At 38.6% G+C, this 12137-nt stretch overlaps 1 protein-coding gene across 1 annotated transcript; it reads right to left on the reverse strand.

The window, feature by feature from the left end:
• Nucleotides 1-1204: 1204 nt before the first annotated feature.
• FUT9 (fucosyltransferase 9) lies at nt 1205-2284 on the reverse strand. Its single transcript, XM_065911814.1, has one exon. The coding sequence runs from the start codon at nt 2282-2284 to the stop codon at nt 1205-1207; it is 1080 nt and encodes a 359-aa protein (XP_065767886.1).
• Nucleotides 2285-12137: the final 9853 nt, after the last annotated feature.

Below are 12137 nucleotides of genomic sequence, written 5' to 3' on the forward strand. Positions count from 1 at the left end.
TTATTTAGCCAAGTTGCTCAGTTGTGTACGACTCTTTGTGTCCCCAAGGACTATACTGTCCATGGAATTCTCCAGGCCAGAATACTGGAGTGGGTAGCCTTTCCCTTCTCCAGGGAATCTTCCCAACCCAGGGATCAAACCCAGGTCTCCTGCATTGCAGGCAGATTCTTTACCATCTGAGCCACCAGGGAAGCCCTAATTTTATTTAGGCTCTTTTAAAATAATAGGACAAACATCTAAAATATTATGTCAATTTAGATGTCCATATGGTATAAGGAAGATGTTTTAGACATTGGGCATTTGGAAAAAGATATTTTAAATTGATATGTTAAAAACTGTACATAAATGTACCATTTATAAACATGACATATCTACACTTAACCTTTTCCCTTGTCATTTGATGAGATTACTTGTTTTATTATAATAATGAGTGTTAAGATCAGAAAGAAAACTATCTTAGCTTTTCTTAAGTGTTTCTAGGATTATTTCCCAGGCACCAAAAATCGCCCCAAATTGGATATTTAAAAATACTTAAGTAATTTAGCTTAATATCATGAGAACAAGTGACCGTATTTGCAAGTCAACTTAATGAAAATAAACGAGAAGCCTAACGACTTCCTGAATAGAACAGTTCTGCTCCACTCTCTGGCTTATTCACTACATGAATAATTCTGCATTCACAAACATAACACAAAGGTGGAAAACAGATCAAATAGAGAGAGCTATACATTGTTCAACTTCAAAGTCAAAGAGGCTGGAATTCAATTACAAATTGATTTTCCTTTGCTTCGTTATGCCAACTTGGAACTAGAGATGATAATGTTTAATGAAAATATTTCATATTTGAAGATATGTGTCTTCATTTACCAAGTGGGTGAAACAAATGTTCAGTGTAGGAGCAACAATCAAATCACAGTTACATTAGAGATAACAACAAAAATGTGAAAAAAGAGGTTTACAAATGATAGAGAATAATAAATTATTTTTCAGTGCACATAATTAGGTATATATAAGATAATTTAAAACCAAGTGGAGTGATTGCTGATGCTGCGCTCTTAAAAATCTCCATCAAATATACATGTCACCCGAGAGAGTGATACAAATAAATTATGGCACAAGAGCAGAATAATGTCTCTTCTCATCCTTAAAACCTGGATAATATCTCATCAAAATGATTTGCCAAATGTGCAAATGATGGCAAACTTTAATTCCAAAACCATTTCTCTAAATTACCAACGGATTTATACTCTTGATGCCTTTTCACATGGTCACAAGCCAAGCATGCATGTGATTCCCAAAATCGAGGAAGATTTACTGTGAAATCTTTCCTCCAGTTAAAGTAACTAAGGTATAATTTATTGTTTTTGTCTACTTCTTTCAGATACTTAGCTAGCTCACTGGGAGAGTTATAATCTTCCACATGAATGAAGGAATCTGCTGGAATATAATTCTCATAGTTTTCCCTAGATGGCCCCAAAACAACAGGCACAGAGCCAGCCAGAAAAGCATTGTAGAGCTTTTCTGTGATGTAATCTTTGTGGATTGAGTTTTCAAAGGAAAGATAAAATTTGCAAGTAGATATGGTAGGAATCAAATTTTTATCAGTCACGTATTCTCCAAATGCTTGCCCATAGGTATGGATTTCAATGCTTTTGCTTAGCTCATTGTAATACTTGACCCTGGCATGCTCAGGGTTCCAGTTACTTACAACCCAGCACACTAACTTCTCTTTGCTTGGCACTTCAAACACGAAGGGGTTTGTGCTCACGGTCAAGAAACCATAAGGCACTTGGATATCTGAGTCGCGGCGATAAGTCAGCGTCAGGTTGAACAGGTGCTCTATGCCACTCTTCTGTGGTGTGTGAGTCGGTGATTCCAAATTCATCCAAATCCATTTCTGGAAGGGTGGCCTCGCCTGCTGAGGTAAATTGGTCAGATCCCAACTGATGTCTCGGTGGTGGATCAGAACTGCGTGAGACTTGTTGTACAGAGAACGGTCTGTCGTGAGATGGCATCCTTGGATGTTGAACATTGCTTGGCAAGATGTAAGGTCAAAGGTTTGCCCAAATGGCCACACCCAAATCAGAATAGTAGTTTCATTAAAATCACCAGTTTTGGTGGAGAAGAAATTTTTCATTTTCAGCACTGAGCTGGCTGACTCCATCGGGCTGAAGATCCAGCTGTTGGTGGGCTTGATGTAAATGAACAGACACACCATGAAGCAGGCCAGGATAATGCAGACAATTAAAAATGGGCGGAGAATTCCTTTGGATGCTGAGGTCATAATTTTTTCTGTGAAACAGAAAAGGAAAGATAGAGGAGTAGGTAGAGGTAGGGATGAAGAGTTAATCACAAATACATTTTGAGATAAATAGGTGGTACATCCTAAAATACACTTAATCACAAAATCAACTGCATTTTCTTTTCCAGTGTTACCAAAAACTAAACATGGTGTCTGCTCAATAAAATCAAGTTGCAAACAGTGCCTGTTTCCTAAAAGCTCACTCTCAACTAGGTTTGGTGCCAAGCACTTTGAACACATTACCCCTATCAATGAGGTCTTTTATCACTCTTCTCTGCAGAATGAGGAAACTGAGGGCCAAAAATAGGTAGCTTACCCATTGAATTATGCTTACCCATTGAATTGTTTCTTGCCTTCTAAAATCCTCTTTGAACAAGTAACATAAGCATCAGTAATCCATTGAGGTGCACTGGCACCTCAAGTTTTACTGTCTTGATTTCTCTAATCTCTGCCCTTAAAATAAGTGAGGGCTTCCCTGGTGGCTCAGTGGCAAAGAATCTGCCCGTCAATGCAGGAGATGTGGGTTCAATCTCTGGGTCAGGAAGATGCCTTGGAGAAGGAAATGGCAACCAACTCTAGTATTCTTGCCTGGGAAATCCCATGGACAGAGGAGCCTGGTGGGCTACGGTTCATGGGGCTGCAAAGAATTGGACACCATTTAGTGACTAACACTACCACCATTTACCCATGAGTTAAATTTTGATCAGTTTCCCTTAATAAGAACAATACCTGACACTTATCTGGGGCTCATTAGTGCCATGCATTAATATGAGACTTACATTAACAATATATGTATTAATTTATATATTTACACAAGTGTGTGTATCTCTTTGTAAGTATATGTACTAACTCATTATATTCTCATTTCATTCATGAAGAAACTAAGGTCCCAAATGGTTAACAAACTCCAAAGTCACGCACAGTAAGTGGCAGAGCATTCTTTTAAACCCAGGCTCTGGGTCCAGAATCTGGGCACTTGATGACTCCATTTTTATAATCATTGATTCCGTAGGCTGCAGCTAGAGAATACAATCATCTTGATGATACCAGAACATAAGCTTCATGAGAAGCTTTGTTTCTCACTGCTATATCCTCATCAACAGGTTACACTAGGTGCTTAATAGATGCTTAGTAGATGCTATGAATACTGCATAAATGAATAGGTGGATTGCTGAGTATCTTGGGTGGATTCTCAAGGTATAAGCATTGGTAACTAGATAAATAAAAATAAACAAAGTACGAATGAATGAAATTATACTTAGTTGCTTTCTTGGTATACTTAACATATATCACTCTATAGAATGAAATGACTGACAGGTATTCTTACCAGTAGTTGAGCAAAATTTCCCAGTTTTGACTGTCTTTGTTGCATCCCAAAGTTGGCATATAGTACATTTTAGTCCCACAACACTTTATTTGACCAAATGGGAAAAACTGATTGCTAGGCAGACATAATATTCCTTCCATTATGTGCCTCTCAATTTTCCTGCTTCTTGGGCATTTTGAGTTTCTTGAGGTTCTTCTTGTTAACTCTGCATATCGTCTATCCTCTCAACTTTCCACTGGTATTGGGGTCAATTACTAAACAACAGAGCTGTTACTCAGTAACACCTGCTTTGTACAGAAGCTGTCAGAAAACTGCCTCTTGGAGCCAAATTGACTTTCCCTTGACAAGAACTTTTTCACCTATTCCTCATTACTAAAATTCAGTTGGACACCTAACATGTCTTGAATTTCTCATATAACCTATATTTAAAGGACTTGCAGTTTGTTACTATAGCTCTCACCAGAGACAGCAATACATATAAACATAAAGCTAATTTTAACAATAAAGAGTATAGTTTAAAGACTACAGCATTAAAGATAACAGAAACTTCAGTAAAAGTACTACTTGTAAGAATTGGCATGTGTATAATTGCATTCTCCATAAAGAGACCTTTGGTCATACTTTAAGAATGATCTACTGAGCATTAAAGGATAGAAGAACTTGGAAAAGAAAAGGATCAAGTTGTGATTTTCAAACCATAAGTATACTTCAAGGTATTAGGGACAGAAATGTGAAACTAAGAATAGAAGACTTCTTCAAGGTGTGGTAATTCCAGTTTTGCATGTGTGTGTTTTGAACCTTAACTTTAAATGGAAACAAACAGGAATATACCTGGAAAAGATAGAATTTGAAAAGATAAATGGAGCCCAGTATTCTTAGCAGCACTATTCACAATACCTGAGACATGGAAGTAATCTAAATGTCTGTTGAAAGATGAATGGACAAAGAAGATGTGACACATAGATACAATGGAATATTGCACAGCTATAAAAAAGAAAGAAATAATGCCATTTGTAGCAACGTGGTTAGACCTAGAAAGTATCATGCTAAGTGACGTAAGTTAGACAAAGACAAATATCATATGGTACTATTTATGAATCTAAAAAATGGTATCAAAATATCCTATTTGCAAAATAAAATTAGACTCACAGAAATAAAAAGCAAACTTATGTTTACCCAAGGTGAAAGGGAGGCAGGGATAAATTAAGAGTTTTGGATTAACAAATAAACAATGCTACATATAAAATAGATGAACAACAAGGTTCTACTGTATAGCACAGCAAACAATAACCTATAATGGAAAATAATCTGAAAAAGAATTCACTTCAGTTCAGTTCAGTAGCTCAGTCATGTCCGACTCCTTGCAACCCCATGGACTACAGCATGTCAGGTCTCCCTGTCCATCACCAACTCCTGGAGTTTACTCAAACTCATGGCCGTTGAGTCGGTGATGCCACCCAACCATCTCATCCTCTGTTACCCCCTTCTCCTGCCTTCAAATTTTTCCAGCATCAGGGTCTTTTCAACTGAGTCAGTTCTTTCCATTAGGTGGCCAAGTATTGGAGTTTCAGCTTCAGCATCAGTCCTTCCAAAGAATATTCAAGATGATTTCCTTTAGGATGGACTGGTTGGATCTCCTTGCAGTCAATGGGACTCTCAAAAGTCTTCTCTAATACCACAGTTCAAAAACATCAATTCTTCGGCGCTCAGCTTTCTTTATAGTCCGACTCTCACATCCTTATATGACCACTGGAAAAACCATAGCTTTGACTAGATGGGCTTTTGTTGGTAAAGTAATGTCTCCGCTTTTTAATATGCTGTTTAGGTGGGTCATAGTTTTTCTTCCAAGGAACAAACATCTTTTAATTTCATGGTTGCCGTCTCCATCTGCAAGTGATTTTAGAGTCCAAAAAAAAATAAAGTCTGAAACTGTTCCCACTGTTTCACCATCTGTTTGCCATGAAGTGATGGGACCAGATGCCATGATCTTAGTTTTCTGAATGTTGAGTTTTAAGCCAACTTTTTCACTCTCCTCTTTCAGTTTCATCAAGAGGCTCTTTAGGTCTTTGCTTTCTGCCATAAGTTTGGTGTCAGCTGCATATCTGAGGTTACTGATATTTCTCCTGGCAATCTTGATTTCAGCTTGTGCTTCCTCCAGCCCAGCATTTCTCATGATGTACTCTGCATAGAAGTTAAATAAGCAGGGTGACAATATACAGCCTTGACATACTCCTTTTCCTATTTGGAATCAGTCTGTTGGTCCATGTCCAGTTCTAACTGTTCTTTCTTGACCTGCATACAGCTTTCTCAGGAGGCAGGTCAGGTGATCTGGTATTCCCATCTCTTTTAGAATTTTCCAAGTTTGTGGTGGTCCCCACAGTCAAAGGTTTTGGCATAGTCAATGAAGCAGAAGTAGATGTTTTTCTGGAACTCTCTTGCTTTTTCAATGATCCAGCAGATGTTTGCAATTTGATCTCTGGTTCATCTGCCTTTTCTAAGTCCAGCTTGAACATTCGGAAGTTCATGGTTCACATAGTGTTGAAGCCTGCCTTGGAGAATTTTGAGCATTACTTTACTAGCGTGTGAGATGAGTGCAATTGTGCGGTAATTTGAGCACTCTTTGGGATTGCCTTTCTTTGGGATTGGAATGAAAACTGACCTTTTCCAGTCCTGTGGCCACTGCTGAGTTTTCCAAATTTGCTGGCATATTGAGTGCAGCACTTTTATAGCATCATCTTTCAGGATATGAAATAGCTCAACTGGAATTCCATCACCTCCACTAACTTTGTTCGTAGTGATGCTTCTTAGAGCCCACTTGACTTCACATTCCAGGATGTCTGGCTCTAGGTGAGTGATCACACCATCATGATTATCTGGGTCGTGAAGATCTTTTTTAGATAGTTTTTCTATGTATTCTTGCCACCTTTTCTTAATATCTGCTTCTGTTAGGTCCATACCATTTCTGTCCTTTATTGAGCCCATCTTTGCATGAAAAATTACCTTGGTATGTCAAATTTTCTTGAATAGTTCTCTAGTCTTTCCATTCTATTGTTTTCCTCTATTTCTTTGCACTGACCACTGAGGAAGGCTTTCTTATCTCTCCTTGCTATTCTTTGGAACTCTGCATTCAAATGGGTATATCTTTCCTTTTCTCCTTTACTTTTCACTTCCTTTCTTTTTGTAGCTATTTGCAACATCTCCTCAGATAGCCATTTTGCCATTTTGCATTTTTTTTTCTTGGGGATGGTCTTTATTACTGCCTCCCATATAATGTCATGAACCTCTATCCATAGTTCTTCAGGCACTCTGTCTATCTGATCTAATCCCTTGAATCTATTTATCACTTCCATTGTATAATCATAGGGGATTTGATTTAGGTCATACCTGAATGGTCTAGTGGTTTCCCCTACTTTCTTCAATTTAAGTCTGAATTTGGCAAAAAGGAGTTCATGATCTGAGCCACAGTCAGCTCCTGGTCTTGTTTTTTTCTGACTATATAGAGCTTCTCCATCTTTGGCTGCAAAGAATATAATCAATCTGATTTCGGTGTTGACCATCTGATAATGTCCATGTGTAGAGTCTTCTCTTCTGTTGTTGGAAGAGGGTGTTTGCTATGACAAGTGCGTTCTCTTGGCAAAGCTCTATTAGCCTTTGCCCTGCTTCATTCCGTACTCCAAGGCAAAATTTGCCTGTTACTCCAGGTACTTCTTGACTTCCTACTTTTGGATTCTAGTCCCCTATAATTTAAAGGACAACTATTTTTGGTGTTAGTTCTAAAAGGTTTTGTGGGTCTTAATAGAACTGTTCAACTTCAGCTTCTTCAGCATTCCTGGTTGGGGCACAGACTTGGATTACTGTGATACTGAAAGGTTTGCCTTGGAAAGAAACAGAGATCATTCTGTCAGTTTTGAGACTGCATCCAAGTACTACATTTTGGACTCTTTTTTTGACTACTCTGTCGTTGAAAAAGAATATACATATATATAACCTTAGTCTGAAACTAACACATTATTATAAAGCAACTAACACATTATTATAAAGCAACTATACTTCATTTTTAGAAAAGACAGAAAGAAACAGGGATATACTATGGAGTCTTATACAATACTTGCCTAAAAATTTAAGATAGAACAGAATAGTTAGGTTTGTAACTTGCCACTTGGTCTTTATTCCTAGGTTGCAGTCACTACCCTCCTCTTCAACCCACCTCTCTATTTCACACTAGCTAGGATGTGGGGTTGGAAGAGGTTCTTCTCTTATGCCATTATGAGTCCTTGGGTCAACATGTTTGATAACCCCTATTTGCTACCTTTTCTATATGTTGTGCAAATTCATAATCAAACTACCTCTGTTAAGACAAAACTTTTTAATCTTCAGTAAAAATGCATAAAAATCACAAACTCTTTGAACAGAACTTTGGATCTACTTGGGCATCTAGAGATCAACTAAGATCAACCCCAAAGACCTAAATGAATCACCAAAAATTGATAAGTGGATTGAAATTAGAAATGATTTAAAAAAGAATTGCCATATATAGTCACATTGCAACTTCTTTCATGTTATATAAAGTAAAAATTTTAAGGTGCTTCCTATAGTGCCTGGACCATGCTGCTGCTGCTGCTAAGTCACTTCAGTCGTGTCCGACTCTGTGCGACCCCATAGATGGCAGCCCACCAGGCTCCTCCGTCCCTGGGATTCTCCAGGCAAGGATACTGGAGAATTTCCTTCTCCAATGAGTGCATGCATGCTAAGTCGCTTCAGTTGCGACAGACTATGTGTGACCTATGGACAATAGCCCACCAGGCTCCTCTGTCCACAGGAGTCTCCAGGCAAGAGTACTGGAGTGGGTTGCCATTTCCTTCTCTGTCTGGACCACAGAAACCACGTGTTTGCTATCACATTATTATTTCTCGTTAGTCAAGAATCAGAGTTCTCATAACAGCTGAAATTCTTTTGGAATAATAGATTCTTTCTGATTTCTGTGCAAATTATTACTATTTCTAACCACACACATACAATCTCCCCTAAGTACAAAACATAACTCATTAGTATTAATGTCTGGGTAAAATACATAAGGAAACAGATTATAGTTAACTAGCAGCAGAAGCAGCAAGCAGAGTCTTTCAATAGTTCATGAAAACAGCCTTTTCACAAAAGGTTGCTTTGTGAGCATATTGTGTTTAGATTCTGTGGCAGATATTTCCTGGTTTTTACTGTCTGGCAATCACTCACTTTTCTTCTGAAAATAGCATCCCAATTGCCTATCAGGATATACCTATCCTCTCCTATGTGCAATCTCTGTGACTTTTTCTCAACCACTGTTGAGGAGGGATGCCAGATCATTCAAACTCTCTCTCTCTCTCTCTCTGGGACTTTAAAACTTGCATGTAAGGGCCAAGAGAGAAAAATGTTGGAGATAATTAATCACAGTGGAGTTCCCTGAGAAGACTTATATAAACTCTGCTACCAGCCAACAAGGAGCTACTCAGGACCCTGCCTTCCTGGGTTTGGTTCTTGAGATATTCCTTCAGTTCCAAGAGCTACTCCATAAACACAATAATTTTCTTTTTGTTTACATTAGTTATAATTGATTATATTTCTTGAAACAAAGAAATCAAAACAAACAACAAAAATAAGAGTTCTAATCAAGCCAAAAATGAAAAAAAAAAAAACAAAACCCAATTGATTCTGTTTTCTCCCTGTTTTTCTTTCTGCAGCATATGAATTATCTAACTTAAATCTTTCAAAATATATCCACAATTATCTGGATCATGGTGGAGAGTTTTGATAAAATGTGGTCCACTGGAGAAGGGAATGGCAAACTACATCAGTATTCTTGCCTTGAGAACCCCATGAACAGTATGAATAGGCAAAAAGATAGGACACTGACAGATGAATTCCCCAGAAAGGTAGGTGCCCGACATGCTACTGGAGATCAGTGGAGAAATAACTAGAAGAATGAAGAGAGGGAGCCAAAGTAAAAACAACACCCAGTTGTGGATGTGACTGGTGATGGAAGTAAGTCTCTTTACTGATGTTGTAAAGAGCAATATTACATAGGGACCTGAAATGTTAGGCCCATAAATTAAGGTAAATTGGACATGGTCAAAAAAGACATGGCAAGAGTGAACATTGACATTTTAGGAATCAGCGAACTAAAATGGACTGGAATGGGTGAAGTTAACTCAGATGACCATTATATCTACTACTGTGGGCAAGAATCCCTTAGAAGAAATGGAGTAGCCATCATAGTAAACAAAAGAGTCTGAAATGCAGTACTTGGATGCAATCTCAAAAATGATAGAATGATCTCTGTTCATTTCCAAGGCAAACCATTCAATATCACGGTAAAACAAGGCTATGCCCCAACCTGTAATGCTGAAGAAGCTGAAGTTGAACAGTTCTATGAAGACCTACAAAACCTTCTAGAACTAGCACCAAAAAAGATGTCCTTTTCATTATAGGGGACAGGAATGCAAAAGTAGGAAGTCCCTTGTGGCTCAGACGATAAAGTGTCTGCCTACAAGGCGGGAGACCCGGGCTCGATCCTTGGGTCAGGAAAATCCTCTGGAGAAGGAAATGGCAACCCACTCTAGTACTCTTGCCTGGAAAATCCCATGGACGGAGGAACCCGGTAGGCTACAGTCCATGGGGTCGCAAAGAGTCGGACACGACTGGGTGACTTCAATTCACTTCACTTCACTTCACTTCAAGAAGCACCTGGGGTAACAGTCAAATTTGGCCTTGGAGTACAGAATGAAGCAGGGCAAAGGCTAATAGAATTTTACCAAGAGAACACACTGGTGATAGCAAACTCCCTCTTTCAAGAACACAAGAGAAGACTCTACACATGGACATCACCAGGTGGTCAATATCGAAACCAGATTGATTATATTCTTTGCAGTCAAAGATGGAGAAGCTCTATACAGTCAGCAAAAACAAGACTGGAAGCTGACTGTGGCTCAGATCATGAACTCCTTTTTGTCAAATTCAGACTTAAATTGAAGAAAGTAGGGAAAACCACTAGTCCATTCAAGTATGACCTAAATCAAATCTCTAATAATTATACTAGAGTGGAAGTGAGAAATAGATTTAAGGGACTAGATCTGATAGACAGAGTGCCTGATGAACTATGGAGGGAGGTTTGTGACATTGTACAGGAGACAGGGAGCAAGATCATCCCCAAGGAAAAAAAATGCAAAAAGGCAAAATGGCTATCTGAGGAGGCCTTACAAATAGCTATGAAAAGAAGAGAAGCGAAAAGCAAAGGAGAAAAGAAAAGATATACCCATTTGAATGCAGAGTTCCAAGCAATAGCAGGGAGAGATAAGAAAGCCTTCCTTAGTAATCAGTGCAAAGAAATAGAGGGAAACAATAGAATGGGAAAGACAAGAGATATCTTCAAGAAAATTAGAGATATCAAGGGAACATTTCATGCAAAGATGGGCTCAATAAAGGAAAGAAATGCTGTGGACCTAACAGAAGCAGAAGATATTAAGAAGAGGTGACAAGAAAACACAGAAGAACCATACACAAAAGATCTTCACAACCCAGATAATCATAATGCTGTGATCACTCACCTAGAGCCAGACATCCTGGAATGTGAAGTCAAGTGGGCTTTAAGAAGCATCACTACAAACAAAGTTAGTGGAGGTGATGGAATTTCAGTTGAGCTATTCAAATCCTAAAAGACAATTCTGTGAAAGTGCTGCACTCACTCAATATGGCAGCAAATTTGGAAAACTCAACAATGGCCATAGGACTGGAAAAGGTCAGTTTTCATTCCAATCCCTAAGAAAGGCAATGCCAAAGAATGCTTAAACTACTGTACAATTGCACCCATCTCACTCGCTAGTAAAGTAATGCTCAAAATTTTCCAGGCTAGGCTTCAACAAGACATGAACTGTGAACTTCCAGAGTCAAGCTGGATTTAGAAGAGGCAGAGAAACCAGAGATCAAATTGCCAATATCCACTGGATCATTGAAAAAGCAAGAGAGTTCCAGGAAAACATCTATTTCTGCTTTATTGACTATGCCAAAGCCCTTGACTATGTGGATCACAATAAACTGTGGAAAATTCTGAAAGAGATGGGAATACCAGACCACCTGACCTGCCTCTTGACAAATCTGTGTGCAGGTCAGGAAGCAACAGTTAGAACTGGACATGGAACAACGGGCTGTTTCCAAATAGGAAAAGGAGTATGTCAAGGCTGTATATTGTCACCCTGATTATTTAACTTCTATGCAGAGTACCATCATGAGAAATGCTGGGCTGGATGAAGCACAAGCTGGAATCAAGATTGCTGGGAGAAATATCAATAGCCTCAGATATGCTGTTGACACCACCCTTATGGCAGAAAGTGAAGAAGACCTGAAGAGCCTCTTGATGAAAGTGAAAGAGGAGGATGAAAAAGTTGGCTTAAAACTCAACATTAAGAAAACAAAGATCATGGCATCCAGTTCCATCACTTCATGACAAATAGATGGGAAACAGTGGAAATAGAGGCT

Source organism: Muntiacus reevesi, chromosome 19, assembly GCF_963930625.1.
Source record: "Muntiacus reevesi chromosome 19, mMunRee1.1, whole genome shotgun sequence".
Lineage (NCBI taxonomy): Eukaryota > Metazoa > Chordata > Mammalia > Artiodactyla > Cervidae > Muntiacus > Muntiacus reevesi.